Source organism: Polypterus senegalus, chromosome 6, assembly GCF_016835505.1.
Source record: "Polypterus senegalus isolate Bchr_013 chromosome 6, ASM1683550v1, whole genome shotgun sequence".
Lineage (NCBI taxonomy): Eukaryota > Metazoa > Chordata > Cladistia > Polypteriformes > Polypteridae > Polypterus > Polypterus senegalus.
The window spans coordinates 110,111,949-110,134,119 of record NC_053159.1 but is presented as its reverse complement, the minus strand read 5'-3'; the positions used below and the strand labels follow the sequence as shown (position 1 = coordinate 110,134,119).

The window sequence follows — 22,171 nt, the reverse complement described above, 5'->3', positions numbered from 1 at the left end:
GCATCCTATGTCAGTTAACCTTTTATGAAGTCTTCATTGATGATTCTCTGACATGATTCTGTTGCAGGGTTCAATTACTCACTCCATGTTCAACCTAATCTGTGCATTTTGGCCATGTAGTAGGAAAACCAGAGTACACAGTGAAGAAATAAATTTAAACAACAAGCAGACATGGGGCTGCGGTGGGCTGGCACCCTGCCTGGGGTTTGTTTCCTGCCTTGTGCCCTGTGTTGGCTGGGATTGGCTCCAGCAGACCTCCGTGACCCTGTAGTTAGGATATAGTGGGCTGGTTAATGGATGGATGGATGGCAGACATGGGGTGAGCATTACATTTGCACAGAAAAGATAAGCAATGAAAGTAGAGCCCAGTTAGCATCTTAATGAAGAGGAAAGCTAGAGTACAAAACTACAAAAAAGCTAAGGAAGCTATCAAAAGTGTTCATTAAACCTTTTACAGAATCATTTGAAAAACTACAGAGCAATAATAATAATAAATGATTACGTTTTATTTATATAGCACCGTTTCCATTCTAAAAGTGCTTCACAAATAGTGTAAGTAGGTACAACAGGAATTAAAGCACAGGAAAAGATAGAATCAATAACACAAGACGCACCAAATATCAAGCATTAAACAACAAATAAAAGATGAATATATGAAAAACATATACATGTGATGTAATAAACAAGAATAACAATGCAAAATGCTAGACAACCATGAACAATAACATCATTTGTGATAGTAGGCATCGTTATGACACAAACATCATTTCTAGTTTAGGGCACTAACAGTAACCAGTTGGTATCATGCGGTACTGTGTATTCACTGTGAAAGGCACTCTATAAAAGTGAAGACTTCCAGTGACAATGTATTCAATGGTCGCAAGATTCCAGGTTTTCTGGTTTGCCTGTGGCTGAAAAATGACTCTAGCTTCCATTTTCCTCTTTGTGCTTATAGGTGGTGCTTTGGCTCATGCTTTCTTTCCCCGAAGAGGAGAAGCCCACTTTGATATTACAGAGCGTTGGACCCTCAACAGTCTCAAAGGGCGCAACCTCTTCATTGTTACAGCTCACGAGATCGGACACACACTGGGACTCGAGCATTCCCCGGTAAAAAATGCTCTTATGTCACCCTACTACAAAAAGCTGGGCAAGGATTTTGTCCTGAGCTGGGATGACATCATGGCTGTGCAACAGATGTATGGTAAGTGGGCCAGTTATACTTTTACAGGTCAATGTGGACGGCAGTGATGTGTCTTGTGAGTCTCTGAAAGACAATATTTTTCTGCCTGTTTATTAAAGAAAACAATGGGTAGCTGTGCTTGCCTAACACACGTGTGTGTGTGTGGTGTATACTGTATAAAGTACAGTTTATATGCTTTATATATAGTCATTTTTAAAACTAAGTACACCCCATGCCACATTTACATTTTGCAGTCCATTGCATGTGTGAAAAGTAAGTCCACCCCTATATTTATCACTACCTCAAATACCTACAATTAGAACCAGGTACACCAGATCAGGTACAAATGATTGGAACATCATTAGAGAGGATTTTGGAGTGGACTGTATTATTTGAACCTCAGATATTTAGTTTAATTTTTTTTTTGTTTTCTTTTGTTGAAGTGTGTATTATCACAATACCTAGAATGAAAGAGCTCTCTGAGACCTTCAGAAAGAAGGTTAGAGATGCCTATTAGTCTGAGAAAGGGTTTAAAAAGATTTCCAAACAATTAGAAATCAACCATTTCACTGTCCAGGAGGTTATCCATCAGTGGAGAACATTTCAATCAACTGCCTAGGTTTGATTAACTTTTTTACTTTCTACCAGTGAGATAATCAGATACAAAAATGCTCAGTAACATCTATTGTGAACATTGTGATGGACGGTCATGGCCCTTACCTGGCCAGGACACCCTAATTTTGGAAGGACCAGGGAGGACAGTTTCTCCCCCGGACTGACAGAGGGCAGCCCCATTGGTTTCCTCTGCCAGGGGACATATGGACATTTGCGGGGCCCTATTTGGCAGCACTTTCTCCAAACTCGGAAGTGCTGCTGGAAGAAGCTCGTTAGGTACCTGGAATCCTTCCGGGTGCCCTATAAAAAGGGGCCAGTCGCCAGGCGTCATCCAAACAAGTTCAGTCCAAGAGCACAATGCAAGATGCTAAAAGAAGACTCTAAGAACCCCAGTAGTTCAACAACAACAACATCATTTATGTATATAGCATATTTTCATACAAAAAAATGTAGTTCAAAGTGCTTTACATAATGAAGAATAGAAAAATAAAAGACACAGTAAGAAAAGAAAATAAGTCAACACTAATTAACATAGAATAAGAGTAAGGTCCGATGGCCAGGGAGGACAGAAAAAACAAAAAAAAAACCTCCAGACAGCTGGAGAAAAAAATAAAATCTGTAGGGATTCCAGACCATGAGACCGCCCAGTCCCCTCTGGGCAATCTACCTCACATAAATGAAACAGTCCTCTTTGGATTTAGGGTTCTCACGGAAGGACTTTGATGATGATGGTCACGTAGACTTCTGGCTTTCAGTCCATCAATGTTGGAGCATCATGATGCTTTGAGTAGATGGTGGTGGCGCAGGCCGCCACCTAAAGCAACCGGAAAAAGAAACAGAAGAGAGAGTAGGGGTCAGTACAGATTTTAAAGCCACCATGAATAGTTATTATGATGAATTGAACATACAGAGTATCAGGATTAAGTTAAATTGAAGTTAGGAGAAGGCCATGATAAAGTAATGTGTTTTCAGCAGTGTTTTAAAGTGCTCTACTGTACTAGCCTGGCGAATTCCTAATCAATCAATCAATCAACATTTATTTATATAGCACATATTCATACAAAAAAATGTAGCTCAAAGTGCTTTACAAAATGAATAGAGAAATAGAAGACACAATATAACAGCAGAAGGCCGCCTCACCACTTCTTTTAAGTTTAGCTTTTGGAATTCTAAGGAGACACTCATTTGAGGATCTAAGGTTACGATTTTGGAATATTTGTGATCAATGGTGTCAAATGCAGCACTCAGATCTAAGAGGATGAGAACAGATAAATGGCCTCTGTCTGCATTTCCCCACAAGTCATTTCCTACTTTAACGAGTGCAGTTTCTGTGCTGTGATTTGTTCTAAAACCTGACTGAAATTTATCAAGAATAGCATGTTTATTTAGGTGGTCATTTAACTGCATAATGCCTGCCTTCTCTAGAATTTTACTTAAGAAAGGCAGGTTAGAAATGGGTGTAAAATTTTCAAGAGCCGAGGGGTCGAGATTATGTTTCTTAAGTAGGGGTTTAACTACAGCAGTCTTAAGACAGTCTGGGAAGACCACCGTATCTAATGACGAATTTACTATGTCAAGAACATTATCAATTAGCACGCCTGATACTTCTTTGAAAAAACTTGTTGGTATTGGGTCAAGGACGCAGGTGGAGGGTCTCAGTTGAGAAATTTTTATGTAAATCAGGTAAATCTATCCTAGTGAAAGAATTTAATTTGTTTATAAAGGAGTACTGGAGCTCAGGAGGATACGCAGTGTTGGGGAGATGTACTATGTTATTTCTAATATCATTAATTATTTGATTGAAAAATACATCATGGGACAGACCTACAGGTAGCTTTTGCCACTGTGGATGTCAGGGTGCATGAGTCTCCTATTAGAAAAATACTACACAAATTAGATCTCCATTGGAATTTTCCCAGGAGAAAACAAAACAGGGTAAAACTGAAGTTTTGGCAAAGACCAGGACTTCTGGAACAATGTGCTCTGGACAGACACGGCAATTAACTACAGTACCAGAAGACATGTTTGGCAAAAACCAAAGTCTGTGTTTGACCAGAGGAACCTGATACCAGCTGTGAAGCAGGATGGTGGAACGTTATAGTTTGGGACTGCTTTGCTGCATCAGGGCCATGTTAGAATCCACTATGAATTCTTGATGGTACTAGGGGGTGCTTGAAGATGATGTGAGTCCATTTATCAGAAGATTGAAGCTCTACCGAAAGTGCATCTTGCAACATGACAATAACCCTAAACGTACTGGCAAATAAGCCAATGCATAGCAGAAAAGAAAGAAACGGAGGCCCTGGAATCACCAAGTCAAAGCCTAGATCTTATTTCTATTGAGATGCTGTTGAGAAGATTTGATTTGGTCAAATTTTATTGAAACCCAGACCAGTGAGATACACCCAATATGTGCATACATGTGTGAGAAAATATACCTGTGCCATGATCCATTTGTTTTAATAACACAGACTTGCATTTTATTTAAATTCAGTCAGAATTTGATTATTTTATGTTGCTCTGTTTAATGGTTTGCTTGAAATAGATTCTTGACGCTTTCTTGCTTGCCTTGTAACTGACATACAAATTGATTGTATTAGTTACTGTATAGAAAAATGTAACACATCATTTTAAAGAAAAAAGAGAGGACTACACCAGTTTGAAAACTTATCAATATTCATTTACTTATCCATTTCCTAACTCACTTATCCAGTTCAGGGTCACAGGAAACCAATGCCTATCCTGGCAGCACTGGATGCAAATCTGGAATCACCCCTGAATGAAACCTCAGCGATTAGAGGGCCGCCTTACACACTCCAGGCAGTCAGCCTAATCTGCACATCTTGGGAACGTGGAAGGAAATCTGGAGTAAATACATGCTGGAAAAAAAGAGCATGAAAACCCATCACAGACCAGATTCAGACCAAGGACTGACAAGACCTAGTGGTAGCGGTGTCAGAACATACGTGTCACCCTTCTGGGCCAAGTTGAAAACATCTCGGCATTTACACAGTCTGACTATTGATTCATCAGTTCGTCTGCTTTCTATATCAGCTTTTATTAGCTATACTGAGGTGCAGGGTAATATCCCAGCATCATCATGCTCAAAGGCCTGGATATCACATCTGTCACAGAGCAGTCACGCTCACTTACTGTATCTTTGAGTTGTTGAAGATTTCTCTTACTCTGCAGTTCTTTTATACCATTATCAGCATTATGTGCTTTAAGAATCATTTTAGGCAGCTGTACTCCAGCCATTCATTTTCTGAACCTGACAGCAGGTGCAAGGACATCCTATTGATCAACAGACAGATTTAATTAATTTTTCCAAGGGCACGTTGGAAGGATTACATTTTCTAGTTGGCTTGGGAGTGCCTGGAAATTCTCCAGAGAAGCATGGAGACTGCTGCTGTGGATAAAATAGCCTTGTCTGTTCATCTCGGACAATGCAGCTCTCACCACAATAAGCAGAAGGTGTACATGCTGTCCATTTTAGAGTCATACAGAGCTGAAGCCCATCCTGCCCACTTTGGGCTTAAGGCCCTCTCCCACGCCTACACTTTGATTTGATTACAGTTAGAAACACAAAAACATTTCAATGTTAAGAATGGAGTACCAAACACTTAATGCTGATTTAGTGAAGCATATTTCACTGTAAGCAAAAACCCATGCACAAAATCATTAGAATGAGACGAATAAATATCTTTATTATAAAACAAAATCTCGGAAGGAGACGAGATGTGATTTTCTCAGAGAGACACTTATACGTCCTACGAGACGGGTTTGTGTAAAGAGAATGAACCACGCCTGGGGCCGGAAATAAAAGACAAAGAGTAGAGGACAAAGTAGAACATCGTAAAGAATTAAAAAATGTTGGCGCCCTACATATGCAGAGCAAGTTAGAGATAATGGAAGTATGAAAATTCGAAAATCTCAAAAAAGGAGAAAATAACGGAATGGTGAAAAGAGATTGAATATATTGTTCAGATTTAAACTTTAAGTTAGAAACTCGTAGATCGTCTAATTCATGAATTGAAAGATTCCAAAAACGTTGGCGTGGTATGAAGTCCCATGAGACAGTGACTTTTAACATGAGACTCTTTCAAGTCACGTCCTTCTTACAACTATTTTTGTCACGATGTACTGTAAGTCCAAACTCGGAATCAAAATTCAATGCGATCTTGAAGAAAAGTTAATTCCAAATATTGTTTTTACTAAAGTTTTAAAGTAAAGGTGAAAATAATGCATATGTAACAATTTCCAGGAAAATAATCTATTTAAATTGTATATCTGGTAAACCAAACCCAGATTGGGTGAGCGGAGCGAGCAGGAGGCAGAGCTCCCCAGTCTATAAAACAATAAAGCAAATAAGTGTAGACAATGAAAGAGAATGTGTAAAGTTTGGTGGACATTATGCAGAATATAAAAAGGGGATTTCCACTTGAGGGTGAAAGAAAATCAAACAACTGCAAGCCTACCTGATGGTTCTAACAGACGAGAATGGCGGGGGGATGTCCACACTTTGACATTCACACCAGTTTGCCTGACTTGCATGCTATATTTACATCCACATATGTCATGTCTGCTGCTGATTTATAAAGTGTGCGTAAATAGCAAAATCATCTCAGTGTAAAACTTATTCAGAGGGGCACGTCAAATAAGCATAGGGCTAAGTAGGTGATAATTACAAGACAAATCAATAATAGGAATACTTAGAGAAAAATAACCAAGAACCTTGATATCAGTATCTATATATGCAAATTTTATATGTCTATGTAGAAAATGTAAATAATAAGAATATTGTAAAGTAAACATTTCAAACACCAATTTCAATTATTTAACAAAGTGAAATATACACCAGACCCCTTGAAAGTATTGGTAAACAGAAAGTCTGCAAGCAAACAACCTATTGAATAAAGTCTCAAGACGGGTAAAAAGTTTCTGTATTATACTGGAAAGTTAGAGATAGTGTAGTCAAATAAACCGTCTTCAAGTTTTTAACAGAGATGAATATTCTTTAACAAAAATAATAGAAGTGATAACACTGGTGGTATACTTCCTAGTTAAAAAATTCAGTAATGATATTTATCAAATTCTCATATATCCAATCTAAAAGGGAACAAAATCCAAGGATAAAATAACATGATTTTTGGACTATATATGCATGAAAAAACGAATGTAATACAGTGCCCTCCACAATGTTTAGGACAAAGACACATTTTACAGTTACACACACACACACACACACTCACACTCAAGCATACAGGGCCCAATTCAGAAGTGCCAGTGTCCTTATATGTATTTTTTTTAGATTTCGGAGAATAAAGCAAGGCTCCAAGGGACAGCCCGTGAAGACATGAGGTGAAGGGACACACTCCACATGTGCTGATGCTCTGTACAGAGATGACTGCTGTCTGGCCCATAGTACTTATAGGACAGGCAGTGGCTACCATAACTTTAAATTGAATTCAATTAATTTAATAATGGATGGGGGTAGGCTCTTTATAGGGAATTTCACTATAGCTTGTATCAATGAACTCACTGAAGCCAGGTGCTTCCTCCACATTCTATATAATAAGCCATCATTTTCGGATCTTCATCCTGAAATTTACCTCCAAGTAAAAGCTGAAAATAATAATATGTTGTGATGCCCGGGGCGTGTACAGACACCCTAACCCTGACACAGACAGGCAGGACTCAGGTTCAGCACACAACACACACCTTTATTTACAGCTGGGGAGTACTTTTCTCTGCTCCCCACAGCAAAGCACTAACAGAGACCCTTTGCCATCCCTTCAGTCCTCCACACAGGCTTTGTTCTCTTTCTCCTAGCTCTGGGTGATGACTTCTGCTGACTGGTCCCCTTTTATAGGGCACCCGGAAGGACTCCACGTACCCAACAAGTTTTTCTGGCAGTAATTCTGAGTGTGGTGGAAGTGCTGCCAAATAGGGCCCCACAAATGTCCATGTGCCCACTGGCAGTGGCCACAGGCCCCAAGAGGGTTGAGCTTCTATGCTCATGACCCGTGGCCTGGCTGGAAACCAAGCAGGCTGCCCTCTGTCAGTCTGGGGGAAAAAAACTGTCCTGGAAGTACTCTCTTCCCAGTACTTCCAAAATCAGGGCGTCCCAGCCGCGTAAGGGCCCTGACCGTTCACCACAATGTTCACAACAGATGATACTAAGTATTTTTGCACCTGATTATCTCACTGGTAGAAAGTAAAAAAGTTAATCTAACCTAGATGTCCAAAATGTTTTTTTATCGACTCAATAAATCCAAAACCTCGTTTTGACCGGACTGAAAGTGGAAAAGATCTTTCTACAAACATAAAAAAGGCAAATCCCTCTCAATGAATCCCTTTCAGAGCCTTTGCACCAGTGCTTCAGAGCTGTTACTTTGGATGCTTTTACAGTACCTGGAATTCAATACCCAGTGTTTGGACTGATACTTTTTTGAACCCAAAGAGAAATTGAATGGACATCATCATGCATATAAAAACCTGTGGAAGGAAAATGGAGTGAATACAGGTTGTGGTGTCATCTTTGCAAATGCTTTTACAGTGTATCTAGTGCCTTGGGTGTTTACTAGTAATGTTGTTTGGACATTTGGTGCTCAGACCTGTGACTTGATAAGAATAGCATAAGAAGTCCTAGGCTTTACGGTCCACCAGGTCATAGTAGCTGTCCCTTTAGGACATCGTTTCTCAACCTTTACATATTTGCGATCTGAGTTTTCATAACAGTTTTAATCGCGCCCCCCCTAACTTTTTTTGAAAGGAGTCCACTAATACCAATTTGTTCTTTTTTAATTAATGATATATCATAGATGCTTATTTTATTATTCCTACTTAACTTTTATCGCCTTTTTTTCTAACGCTATATTTATTTTTCTAGTATCAGAATGTAGTTTAAGTTAATTTGTTTTGGATGTATTTTTCATATTTTTGATTCTTATTTTCTTTTTTTCACGTCTTCGCTCCCCCCTTTTTGTTACTTCGCGCCCCGCCCAACAGTTTGAGAACCACTGCTTTAGGAGTAGTCGACTATGTATGAGAGAATTTGTAGAACTTAAGCCAGTATGGTTATTCTGTCCAGTTGACTGCATTCATCTATGGGTGGCAGTGAACCACCTTTGGCTTTTCTGTTGTATTTCTTCATCACCATTAAATTGGGACATAAGTTCACAAGACATGAAAATTAAAATATAGCTATTTCATCATTCATCCAATTTCCTACTGTTGTTTTTTTTTTTTTTTTTAGGGAAGCCTTCTAATGGGTCACCTGTACAGCTATCTGGGCGAATGTTTGCTTCCTTTCTGGACTCGGTGTACAATAATGATTTACAGTCTTCTGAAATTGAGCAGTCTGCTGAAGATCTTGCCCCTTACTGCCAAACATTCTTTGATGCCATCACCATGGGTAATAAGAAATAGAAAGATCTTGGTATAAAATGTTTCATGGCTTAATCTGTAAACCTGCAAATCCTGTGTGCAACAGCCAATCAATGTGCATATCTAGAAGCAATTTTGTCAGATTTTGACTTCAAATTCTTTCCTTTTTCATTCAGATTCCATCTACATTGATAGAGAACTGCTCCTCACTCCTTGCTCACACTAGATTAAAACCTGCAACAGTTTATTTTACAAATGTCACTTGTGATTTCACATGCAAGCTCTTAAATCAAAGGATAACATACTTGGTTTCAGTCCAGTCCTTTGAGCAGCATGCACCTGTGTGGCACACATGTAATTTATATGCTCGTAATAAGTTTTGTCATAGTAGGGCTGCTGCATTTCACTGTATATCCTGGTGTATGTATAAGTGATTCTGTTTTCCCTTTTTGACACTTTATTATGTAGACCATAGCAGAATGCTATAGATCCCATACTCACCACACTGTCAGATTTGACTAATATTATAGTTAGATACAGTGGGATGCAAACGTTTGGGCAACCTTGTTAATAGTCATTATTTTCCTGTATAAATTGTTGGTTGTTACGATAAAAAATGTCAGTTAAATATATCATATAGGAGACACACACAGTGATATTTGAGAAGTGAAATGAAGTTTATTGGATTTACAGAAAGTGTGCAATAATTGTTCAAACAATCAGGCAGGTGCATAAATTTGGGCACCGTTGTCATTTTATTGATTTCAAAACAAATTGGCTTGGTAAGCTCAGTGACCCCTGACCTACATACACAGGTGAATCCTATAATGAGAAAGAGTATTTAAGGGGGTCAATTGTAAGTTTCCCTCCTCCTTTAATTTTCTCTGAAGAGTAGCAACATGGGGGTCACAAAACAACTCTCAAACTCTCTGGACATAAACACCAAGAATGTAAAATAATAAATTGGCTCTTTCTTTAAAACTGGTCACAACTGAAACATTAACAGTAAAGTGCACCATATAACCCCATATACAAATCCAAACACTCATACAAAAGCACCGTCTTAGTATTCTTACCTGCTATGAAACAACATATTCCCAATTGTCTACATTTCTTGACCTGATCGTACATTTAACACTTGGCCTTATCCAACACCCTACTGCAGAAAAAGTCTTGTAATAAAAATTTGTTTCAATGGACACAAGGTACATTTTTGTTCACTTGTTGAACTGCAAAGTAAATGTATAAGGCAGTCACTCAGCACATCTCTGGAATACAGAAAACTGGAAAATCACACTCAGGTTCCAACAAAATCCTGTATCAACGTATTATCCAAGTTATTGCCTCTGGCCGCTAACTGGTAAAGAAAAATGACCAACTTCCTTGAAAAACTATTATTAAATCGATCTGGGTCACTTTCTACCCTGTCTATACTTTATGTGTGGTAATCATCCAGTTTTTTTCATTGTCCAGGAAACACTGACGACCCTCATCTCTCCATTCTTCCTATCCTTTCCCTTCTATTGTCTTTTTTGAATGTTTGTTGGTCCTTGCCATGTGAAACCTCAATCCTTTCTGCTTTGCTTTACTTTGGGAACTCCAGGCTCCAAATCATCTAAGTTGTGAATATGTGTCATCACTCTTTACTGACACTCTCCCACCAACCTTAGATAGACAGGTAATATTTCACAGAGATGGTAAATGTCACATGATGACCCACAGAGCAAAATAACAGATATGTAACAGTGTTACAAATGTAGTTTCAAACAAACAAGAAAGAAAGGATATACAGAAAATTAAGCTGTAAACTGGCCCACTCTATTCAATTCCACCTGTCCCTATAACAGAGTGCCAGGGCAAGAAATTCTTATCACTGATCACATTCCTAAAACTCTTGGGGCAGGAATTTCCCATAGATCAGTGTTTCTCAGCCTTTAAGAATTTGCGACCCGAGTTTTCATAACAGTTTTAATCGTGCCCCCCTAACATTTTTTTGAAACCCTAATTAAAATTTATTCCTATATTTTTTGCTGCCAATACACTGCTACAAGTTTTATTATACCTACTTAACTTTTATCGACATTTATCTAACTCTATATTTATTTTTCTAGTATCAGAATGTAAGTTCATTTGTTTTGGTTTCAATAGATGTATTTTTTCATATTTTCGATTCTTGTTTTCTTTTTTTCACATCTTCACGCCCCCTTTTTTGTTACTACGCGCCCCACAGGTTGAGAACCGTAATCATAGATCATCTTCAGAAATCTTTCTTTCTTTCTTTCAATCTCTTCATGCATTGTGTTTCCAATTCAGTTATTCCAATCCTGGGTCACAATGGGGCTGAAGTTTATTCTGTCAGAATCAGGACAAGGCAGGATCCAAATGTAAACACCACATTATGCTGTATCATCACAGGCATATCCATGTAAACATCAACATTCACTTATGTCAGGTTTAAAGGCCAGTTCTGACACAGCCAGAAGCAGGACACAAGTTCAAAGCACACAGGGCCTTTATTTTCTTTTTCTTTCCCTCGTGGAGAATGTCTTCCCCATTCCCACAAGTACACAACACAATCCCAAATACAATACAACACTTTTCTTTGCTTTCTTTTTCTTCTCATTTTCTTTCTCCTCCACTCTTCCCGGCAAGTTTCGTCTCCCTCTTCCTGCCTCCAGCTCTCGGAGTAGTGGCTGCTGGCTCCTTTTATAGCAAGTGCTCCAGGTGCTTGAAGACCTAATTCTGGCAGCACTTCTGGGTGTGGCGGAAGAGCTGCTCTGAAGGGCTCAGCAGCAGCTGCAGCACCCCCTGGCAGTGCCCACGGATCCCAACAGGACTGCACCAAACTCCAACTCCCATGAAGCCCTGTGGGAGCCCTTGACACCACTGTAATGCAGGGGTCTGCCATCTAGCATTCTGGGGGAGGTACTGTCCTGACCAGGCTTGCTTCCCCAGTCCATACAGTAAGGAGGCATCCTGGCCGGACAAGGACCCCGGCTATCTGTGACCCAGGATAATTCAGTTATACCAATAAATCCAACATGCGAAATTTAAAGAATCATTTTAAAATTTTGAAAAATAAATAAAGATGTAAAAGTAAACAAAACTTCAGAGATAACCTGCAGACCACAAAGACATCACACTGTAGCATTTTTACTTGCATAGGCTTGAAACTAAGTCAAATATACATTTAGGAGATGGCAATACTCTGTGCACAGAACAAAGTAAGAGGGCTAAAAGATTACTAAAGGCTGAAAGTCTGTTGATATCCAGTGTAACACTGCCAGACCACGTCGGGTTAGCAACTCTCAGACTGGTCACTTAAACAAAATAAAAAGATATATGGGTAAAAAAAATCAAGAGGTGGTTTAATGATAACAATCCAAAGCAGGTTTGGAAAGGCCTAAAAACAGTCACAGGACTGGGTTCTAAAAAGAGTCTGAATTCTCCAGTAGATAAAGACCTGAAACCTTTAGCAGATAAACTTAATTAACTTTTTTTTTACCAGATTTGAAACAATTGATTTCAGCACCCAAAATGCAGATGTAAAAGAGATGCCTTATAAAAATTCCAAGAATTCTGCCATGATGGGGTTCAGTTTATCTGAAGTGGAGAAAGGCTTGTGGAAGGTTAAAACAAACAGGGTTCTGGGGCCCGAAAGCATATCAGGTCAGCTCTTAAAATCCTGCTTTAAGTGTCTCCTCTCCAGTTTTTCATTAGCTTTTTAACTGGTCTCTGACCTGTGGCATTTTACCTAAGTTGTGGAAACAATCAGTCATAATCCCAGTTTCTAAGGTTTCCAGGTTAAGCTGCCTGAATGAATACAGACCTGTGGCACTCGCCTCTATTCCAACGAAATGCTTTGAACATTTGGTGAAAAATATTTTAATGACAGAGACAAAGTCTATTCAAGATAACAGCCAATTTGCTTACTGTGCAAATAGAAGTGTTGAAGATGCTCTGCTTGTTATCTTACATCAAATCTACACTTTTCTTGATCAGGTTCATATGTCAGAGCACTATTTCTGGATTTTTCTTAAGCATTCAATACCATACAGCCTCACATACTGGTTAGGAAACTGAACAGTATGAATGTAAATCCATTTATCACATTATGGATTCAGGACTTTCTTTTAAATCATTTACAGACAATCAAAGTACAGGACATATTTCTCCTCCGTGAACTCAAATTATTTAAAGTAGACAAGGACCTCATGTTGTCTTTTTATCGCCATATGATCCAGTCTGTTATCATTTTCAGTTTCATTTCCTGGTTTAGTAGTCTGACAAACCAAAATTTAAAAAAAGCTCCAGCAGATTACTAAGCATGTTGGGACTGATGTAGATGATGTGGCAAGTGTGTGTCAGAGGACAACGCTAAAGAAACTTAACTTCAGGAAATCAGGAAGGATAGTCACTTTGAAAACCCACACAAATCTCTCCGCAAATTCCTATCTTTCCTAGTGCCATATGACTTTTTAATATGGAATATCGTAGAAATTATGATTTGATAAGTATCCTGTAACCATTTTTGTGTAAATCTGCAGTATCATACTGCCTTACCTTAGCCTGTCTTGTCTCTATTTGTTTTGTTTTATTTCTTTCTGTCTGTTATTAGATGCAACTGAGAAGGCAAATTTCATGTTTTCTTGTGTATAGATGACTAAATAAAGAAACCTTGAAACATTTAGCCGCTGTGTGAGTTAAGCTCTGCCACAGTGGTCTTTCTGTACAGTATGTGGCAGATGATAAAATCAAATCACTTCCACTGTAATAAAAGTGAATACTTAATGATCACAGCTCTGCAAGCTGAAGTCAGCAGTATGTATACATTTAACAAAATGCTGATTACAGTTCCCATAGTCCCTGAAGATAGATGAACAATCTGTAAATGCTAGTCAGTGTAATATAAAACAAACTGTATTTTACAGCCTTTCTTCTCAATTTTCCTTATGTTTCATTTTGATCCTTCAGTACATCTCTCTATTATAAAAAAAAAATCTTGAGATAAGACAAGACTATTTTGAAGAAAATGTTTCAAGTGCCGTGAGACAAGAATATTGCCCTCTTCTCAACCATTTACAGTTAATGGCCCACCTCTCACTCGTGTGAATGCTTTTGTCAGACACAGTTCCTGCGCTCTCAGCTCTTATAAATTTTTATGTTTTCCTCACTTTAAGTTCCCAATAAAAGAAGACTTATTATGTCCAAATATTAATGAAGAATTTCATCACGAAGGGTTATCAACAGAAGAAATGAGTACACGTGCAATCCTAGCACTGAGAAACAATGAAGTCAAACGAATTAACGTGAAAATTGTCGATCAATTACATGGCAAATCAGTTAAATGCGTATCAATAGACTCTGCTGAAACAGGTGATGGTGATTGTGTGGAAGATGAAAACATGAACTTACAACATCCCATAGAATATCTACAACCGTTAACATCATCCGGTCTTCAACCGGCCGAATTACTGTTGAAAGAAGGATGTATCGTAATGTTATTGCGTAATTTATGTATAAGTGATGGGCTATACAATAGGACAAGATTAGTTGTATTCAAAACTGGTCAAACAATTCTGACATGTACAATTTTAACAGGCGACAAGAAACGTAATGTAGTACATCTTCCGTAGAAAACATTAGACACCAAAGGAGATCTTGATATGCCATTCGTATTAAAACGTTTACAGTTTCCTGTTAGAATAGCTTTTGGTATGACAATTAACAAATCACAGGTACAAACCTTCGAAAATGTCGGTTTATCTATTAGAGAGAAAGAAACAATATTCACTAACGGGCAGTTATACGTTGCATTGTCTGATTACTTGCTGTAATGTAAAATAGTTAGGTCTACTGTATTATGCATATATAACAATTCCCAAGAAAATAATAATCTGTTTAAATTGTACACCCGCTTCCCCATGCTCAAGTGGCAGAGCCGTGAAATGGCTCACCCGCATGGGGGTTGACAAGTGAAGTGAGCAGAGGGCAGAGCCCCCTAGTATAGAATACGCATAAGAAGGCATTGGGAAGTAAATTTTCCAGGGGAGCTGAAGACACTGCACAAGCTAGGTACAAGTTAAAAGAAAAATGCCTTTTGATGCTTCAGTCATTAACAACATAGCCAATGGCTCTGTCCAATTGTATAAATGTTCTTCTGGTGATTATTATCCTACACATTTCTATACAAAGAAAACACAGATTGCGTGTTTATTTTTTAAATAGAATCTTTCCTTCTAATATTAGTATGTTTGTATCTAACAAAGTTAAACACAAAATAAATATGGAAAAAACCCATAATTTCAAACCAATAAAAAAGTTTACTTTTGTTCTACTGGTGCTGGGGGAGTGCAGCATTGAATCTTAAATCTGAATTTTACACCTACATTTTCTTGTTATTCCTATCATTTTTAGATATGAATCACACAGTTTACATCTTCAAGGACAGCCTTTATTGGTCAGTGTCCCCAGAAGGAGACGTGAGCAGCCCGCAATACCTCCAAAAGAGGTGGCCTGGACTTCCTCCTGCTATCGAGGCTGTCTCTGTGTCAAACACTGATGGAAAGATCTACTTTTTTAAAGGTAAACTGACTAATTTTGTTTAGAGATTTCTCCAGAAAGTGCATGTCTCTGTAATTGTATTGGGGTTTCCTTTCACATTTAAAATATATTCATGTTATGTAAATTTGTGTCTCTAAATTGACGTGGGGCAAGTGTGTGTGGTGTTGTGTGAAGGAGAATGTACAGATCTCATTTTCACTCTCCATGACCATAGAGTGAATCATTGTGCTAGAAAGTTATTAGTTAGATGGGATGGTGTGCACCCTGTCTTGAAAGAGTGAAATCTTTGATTCTTAGATTAATATGCTTTGAAACCAAAACTTTTAAAACACTACACACTTATACACACACACACACACACACACACAAGGCCTTGTCTATTTATTCACAAATGATATTCCATATTTCAACCGAGTAGTTTCAGTGCTTTTTTTGTTAGTTCCACTACCTTGCTTGTTTCAACCTTCATATGTGAATATCATGTTAGATAGATAGATAGATAGATGCATGTAAAAACAGACTACTACTAATAATAATAATAATAATAATAGTGCAAAATCCTGGTGATATTGTTGTCACTTACTTCATTTCAGTCTGTGTCAACATGAAAAGGTGAGAATTCTGCAGCAAAGTATCATTGCTGTCAGCGCCATTTTTAAACACAGAATTCCCAGTGCTGGCATGATGGGCTTCAGCTTCCTGCCATGCTAATTAAACTTCAAAATCATACCTACAGTTTAATTCAGTGCTGTTTTTGGCTAATCTGTTTTATCAGGTAAAGTTTATAAGATGGCAAGTAAAATGTGAGGTGACGTGGTATGATGTGTCTAGTACAAAAGATCGGCAAAAAATCAACTAGACAGATTCCAGGAATATACATTGGATTCTAACTGAGATTTGAAAATGAGTTATTCAACAAGAACACAGGACACAAATGGAAGCTGGTTAAGGGTAAACTTCACAAAATGTTAGAATATGTGTCTTCAGTCAGGGGCCTGTAGATTTGTTAAATAAATGACCAAGTAGGGTGGGCATGCTGTAGTACTTTGGGTACCTTCAATGCAGAACTGGGTGATATTTTGCAAGAGCTAAGTGAATAGGGTTTGACAGACTATGTTGTTCTCAATGACTTCATCTTGTCAAAATGGTTCTGATTTTTTTCTTCTCCTTTTTCACTTTCACTGCTCTCCAGGTGGACGGTGTTGGCGTTTTGATGGTGGGAATTTAGATGAACAATTCCCTCAAAAAAATGGCATTATTGGCCTTCCCCGACACCCTGACTCTGCCTTTTATTTTCAACCTCTTGGACATATGGTGGTTCTAAAAGGCCCTCGCTATTTTGTATTTAATGAAGAAGCTCTTAGGGTTGAGCCCTACTACCCTAGGGGGCTAGCTGACTGGAAGGGTGTCCCTATAAACACAAATGGAGTCCTCACCAGGCCAGACGGTCTGCTTTATTTTTTTAAAGATGATCGATTTTGGAAGTTTGATCCTGTCAAGCTGAAGGTGATCAGTACTGGCCAGTGGGCCCAGGAATTAGGGTGGACTGGCTGTAAAATGCAAAGAGAAGAAGTGTCCAGTAATACAATCAACTGAACTAAAGGGAATGAATCTGATACTGTAACCAAAGAAATGTGCAATCAGACTGTGACACACTTTCAGTTTATTGTGCTTTTTTACTCAGTAATTGTGTGTGTGTGTATATATGTATATAATTTTATAAAGTGCTTTTTTGTCAGCACCTTTGTTAAAAGAATTCAAAATGATACCCCTTTGGCCATTGAAAATGTGAGGGACACCAAGGCGACTGAGTTACAGCACTGTTTGGTCAATCTGATAAAAAAAAAAACAGAGAATTACGGCTGCAGCAAAGTAACAGCAATTCTTTTTTCAATGAAAAAAGCTATGTACTGTGTCTTTTTCAAATACTTGCATACACATTGTTTTCTGAATATATTCAGCCTCTTGAAAAAATGAAATATTTTTATGTTACTACTTAAATATTTATCCATCCACTCATTTCGTGCCCAGTCAGAGTTAGCAGGACCTTGATCCTGAAAGTGACATATGCAAAGCGGTTTGATTGGATGCCACTTAGTTGTAAGGCACATATACCCACACCTACAATGCATGCTCCCTCACACAGTAACATTTCACATTTGCCAAGCAATTTTAAACCCCTAGGTGGTAACTGGAGTACCCCAATCAGACCTTCAGAAACATGCAGTCTACACACCTAAGGCAGCAAAGACAAGAACTGAACTGGGATCCATGCATTGTTAGACAGACTTATTACATATGGCACCCAGACCATAACTTGGAGAAAGTGCCGTTAGAAGCAATTATTGTTTTGAGTGTCCTTCCGGATAAACTTACCACATCAAATTTGGGGATTTTGTTTTACTGTTGTTTCTTGCAAATGTCTTTAGGCAATGTCAGCTTTCAGGAAAGGTAGTCTTCAAGTCTTTCTACACATTCAGATAATTCACATAAGGACCTTTGCCTTTGTGTCCTGCATTACTCTGTTTCTTTGAAAATATTCTGAATGTCATTAGCTCAGCACTTCACATGAACCCTTTAGAATCATCTGTAATGCTGTTGGAATTTGATCTAAAACATGATATGATCTTCATGTATGTCTTAATAATGGATAAAGAGCATTGGATACACCAAATATCCCACACAAAAGCTTTTTGAATGTCCATTTAACATATTGATCCAGCATTTTACTCAGTCTGAGGGTTTATGCCCAGGAGAAAGTAACACCTCTATAATTGGTTTCAAATTAACATTTCCTGTGCTGGATACAGAAGCTTGCTTTGGTGGTCATTTGGACTGTTACTGTTTACAGATCATATTTTTGGATTGTTTTATATAAGGAATTGCACACTTCTGCATTGGATGTACAATAACCCCTCATTTGGTTTAAAGCTCAGCATTTTTATTTGCATATTGGTTTTATAAATTATATTAAAAGAAGTGAGTTAAAAGTCAGTCAGCCATACAATGCACTATGATAACAGAATTAAACCCAGCATTCCCTGCTCTGCTTGTCTAGAGAACAAGAAATCAGAATGTTATTACTTGTAGATGTTGAGGCATCCTAAAGGTCAGCAGAGGTTCAGCATCACTTATTAGCTAAGAACATTAATAAATATCTCCCATATTCTGAAGATATTTTCAGTTCAGCTCCAAAAACAATTGTTAAAAAGTTTGGGATTATTATGAATCCGAAACTGTCTCACAAATGAAGCAAATTAGAAAAAGACCTAAGGATGCAACAAAATTTGAGACATGGGGTGGCAGGTGCCCGATGATAGCTTTCACAAATTGGGTCTATATTTTGGATAATTTGAGAGAAATGTGTGTGATGTGTAATTTTAAGTTGACATTAGACCATATTTCATGAAAACTGATGGGGATAATATTTTATTGGTACCTGACTTCCATGTATTTTCTGAAATTCTGATTGAACAGTTCAGTTCTGAGCCCTGCCTCAGGGGTGCACTATTCTGAAAAAATGGCAAAGTCTGGAGGTGCTACTTAGGTCTTCATTGCTGCTAATAGTTTAATTTCTACAGTAAATATTAAGAAAAGAACAGGAAAGTCAACTGGGTTTCTTTTACCAAAATCTCTTACCTTGTAGCATCAAATATGTTGGTGAAAAGATGTTTTTGAGAAGGAGTTGAAGGTTATAACAACATTATTAATGTATAAATCTATAAAGCATTTTTGGTGTGTTAAAAATTATGTTGTTTAAGGTTTGCTAGATCAGGCAATTGTCTTTTAAAGGTGCAACAGATGGTAGCATCTTAGTCTTAAAACTTTTCCTGGGTTGACTCCATATTCCGAGCAAATGTTGAACCAATGGATTTCTGCTTAGTTGGTGTTAATTAGTAGGGTTGGTACATGGAGTAAAGTATATAGAGAAGAGTTAAAGGAATAATCAATTCACAAATTACATTTTTTACATGTTACTTACCCCATGTTTAATGTAACGATGGCCAAGAAAAACATTTGATCTTATGTTTTTGTGGAGAACAGAATAGAACCCAGTGTTGACCAATGCGGAACAAAACCAAAAAATATGAAAACATGTATGAAAATATCTCACATTACATTGTCGCATAATCCACATGTCAAGTCATCCAGTTATATGCTCAGAATGCACAAAATGCACGTATAGTTAAATGAATGCCTCCGGAAAATGAAAGCAGTCTACAAAATAGAAATCCTTTCACACAGTGTCATGCTTTTGAGTTGAAGACAAGCCTTTTGACCAATAAATGAGGAGGAGAGGCGGGTCTGCAATTTAAAAGGGGCTTCCTGTTTGTGGCCTGCTGTAATTTTCTGGTAAGTAGTAAGTAAAATTATTTTTGAGTGAAGTATTCCATTAATATAGAATTTCCAGTCCTTGGCGAACTAATCCTTTATTTACAAGACTGTAATAGACAAAAATCCTATATAAATAAGGTTAAACTTGAAACATAATAAAATGTGAGAAATGTCAAAGGGGGGGAGATCATTTATAGATATTATTGAGCACTTTACAATTTTAATAAGTTCACATCTAAAATGTGAATCTGGAAAAAACTACCTTGTTTGTCTCTGTGTAGCATTGATTGCTGAAATTGGTTAATTTGACAGCATCATGTTGTCATGTTATCGTGTTTTCCTGCTTTTAATTTAACAAACATTATCAAAGGAGGGAATGTCAGGTTATTCCATTTTTTGTAGCTTTCTACTTTGGATACAGTCTGCCTTTTACACTTTTCATTAGGGTGATTGTTATTATGTAATAAACATAATTTGTTCTGAAAGTGTAACTTCTGGATAAAACATAAGAACTAATGAGTTTTTTGTGGTTAACATTTGGAATCACATAGAACTCAACAAGTATATTTAATATAGTAATCGTTAATATATTTTGCAATAAAGTTTCAAAACATGCAATATTTTTGTCTCTAATTGGTACCACTTTCTTGAATTTCACTGTTCTGGATGTACTGAAAGGGCTGTTTATGTCGCCTTTGGCACAGTACAATTAAAACAGACCATCAGAAATAACTGAAGAGACAAAATCATTTTGAACAAGTGGGGTTGTCCTTCGTTACTGTGGTTGCCTTCACATGGCCTTCTTTGTACTAAATAAATATTTATTTAGTACAATGACATGCAATCCAAAATGGCCAGAAATCCGCAGATTTTTGAGAACATTGTCACCGGCCAAAGCGGCTCTGGATATTCCCACTTTCGTAAGTAGATTGTTCTAGCAGAAAAGTATAATTCTTATTGAATGAACTCGAAACGGTGTTTGGTCAAATCAGAGCATACATTTACACGATTGAATTTCAAAAATGGGGTTTTCCTCACATGCATTTATTGGTTACTTTGTAAAATAAATTATTAACTGCTGATGATGTAGATCAGTTTGTCTGTGCTGAAATTCCAAACAGAGAAAGCTATCCTGAATTATGGTACAAAGTCACTAAACACATGTCTCATGGGCCTCATTTAAAAGATTCAGTATGTTGGGACTAAAAGAAAAACGTGTTTAAAGAAATTTTCAAAAGCGTTCATTCAAACAACAGATATGACTAAGGCTGGCTTTCCTGATTATCGCCAAAGAGGTTATCATAATGAACAACACACTTAACATGGAAAGAAATATGGAAAAACTGTGATGCTCTATAACTCAAAGATTGTACCATATAACCCGTATTTGCTCAAATGATTCAATGGTCATATTAATGTCAAGTATTGTGCATCGGTTATAAGTATTAGATACATCTACAAGTACATTCATAAAGGGCATGATAGAGTACGTGTAACTTTATCAAAAGAACAGTCTTAGGATGAAGTTCAAGCATATTTAGAAGCAGGTGGCATTTAATGGAATTGCTAACGCACGGTCGATGTCATTGTGTTGAATTATTACCAATTCATTTACCAGGGCAGAATATGATTCAATTTAAAGAGGTCGAAGAAGCAGAAGCTTTAAAGGTAGCGAAAAATAGAAATACAAAATTATTGGCTTATTTTGAACTTAATAAAACAGACAAAAATGCAAAAGCATATACTTATGCACAAATTCCTTAACATTACACATGGCAGAAACAAAAAAGAGTGTAGCATCCAAGAAAAAATAATTGCAAAAGTGTTGCTCGATTAAATATTCTATCACCACAAGATATCGAACGGTTTCATTTAAAATTGTTGTTACGTGAATTGAAAGGAGCAACGTCGTATAAAGATGTTCTAACTATAGATGAAACCATGTACGGTACCTTTCAAGAAGTGGCACGAGCAACTGGGTAATGTAAATTGGATGACTATATGTTTGAAATGATGTCTGAGGCCGCTTCTGTAATGATGCCTGACAAATTAAGACACTTCTTTGTGTACTTAATTATGACGGATGAA

At 37.5% G+C, this 22,171-nt stretch overlaps 1 protein-coding gene across 2 annotated transcripts in view; it reads left to right on the top strand.

The window, feature by feature from the left end:
* The window catches only part of mmp28 (matrix metallopeptidase 28), a 114,882-nt gene extending 93,796 nt beyond the window's left edge, over positions 1 to 21,086 (top strand). For both annotated transcript variants that reach the window (XM_039756762.1, XM_039756763.1), the window contains exons 5-8: positions 956 to 1,201; positions 9,054 to 9,212; positions 15,602 to 15,769; positions 16,941 to 21,086. In XM_039756762.1, coding sequence (XP_039612696.1) covers positions 956 to 1,201; positions 9,054 to 9,212; positions 15,602 to 15,769; positions 16,941 to 17,344 — 977 coding nt within the window. In that variant the 3' untranslated portion in view covers positions 17,345 to 21,086. The remainder of the gene's footprint in view (positions 1 to 955; positions 1,202 to 9,053; positions 9,213 to 15,601; positions 15,770 to 16,940) is intronic.
* The last annotated feature ends 1,085 nt before the right edge of the window (positions 21,087 to 22,171 follow it).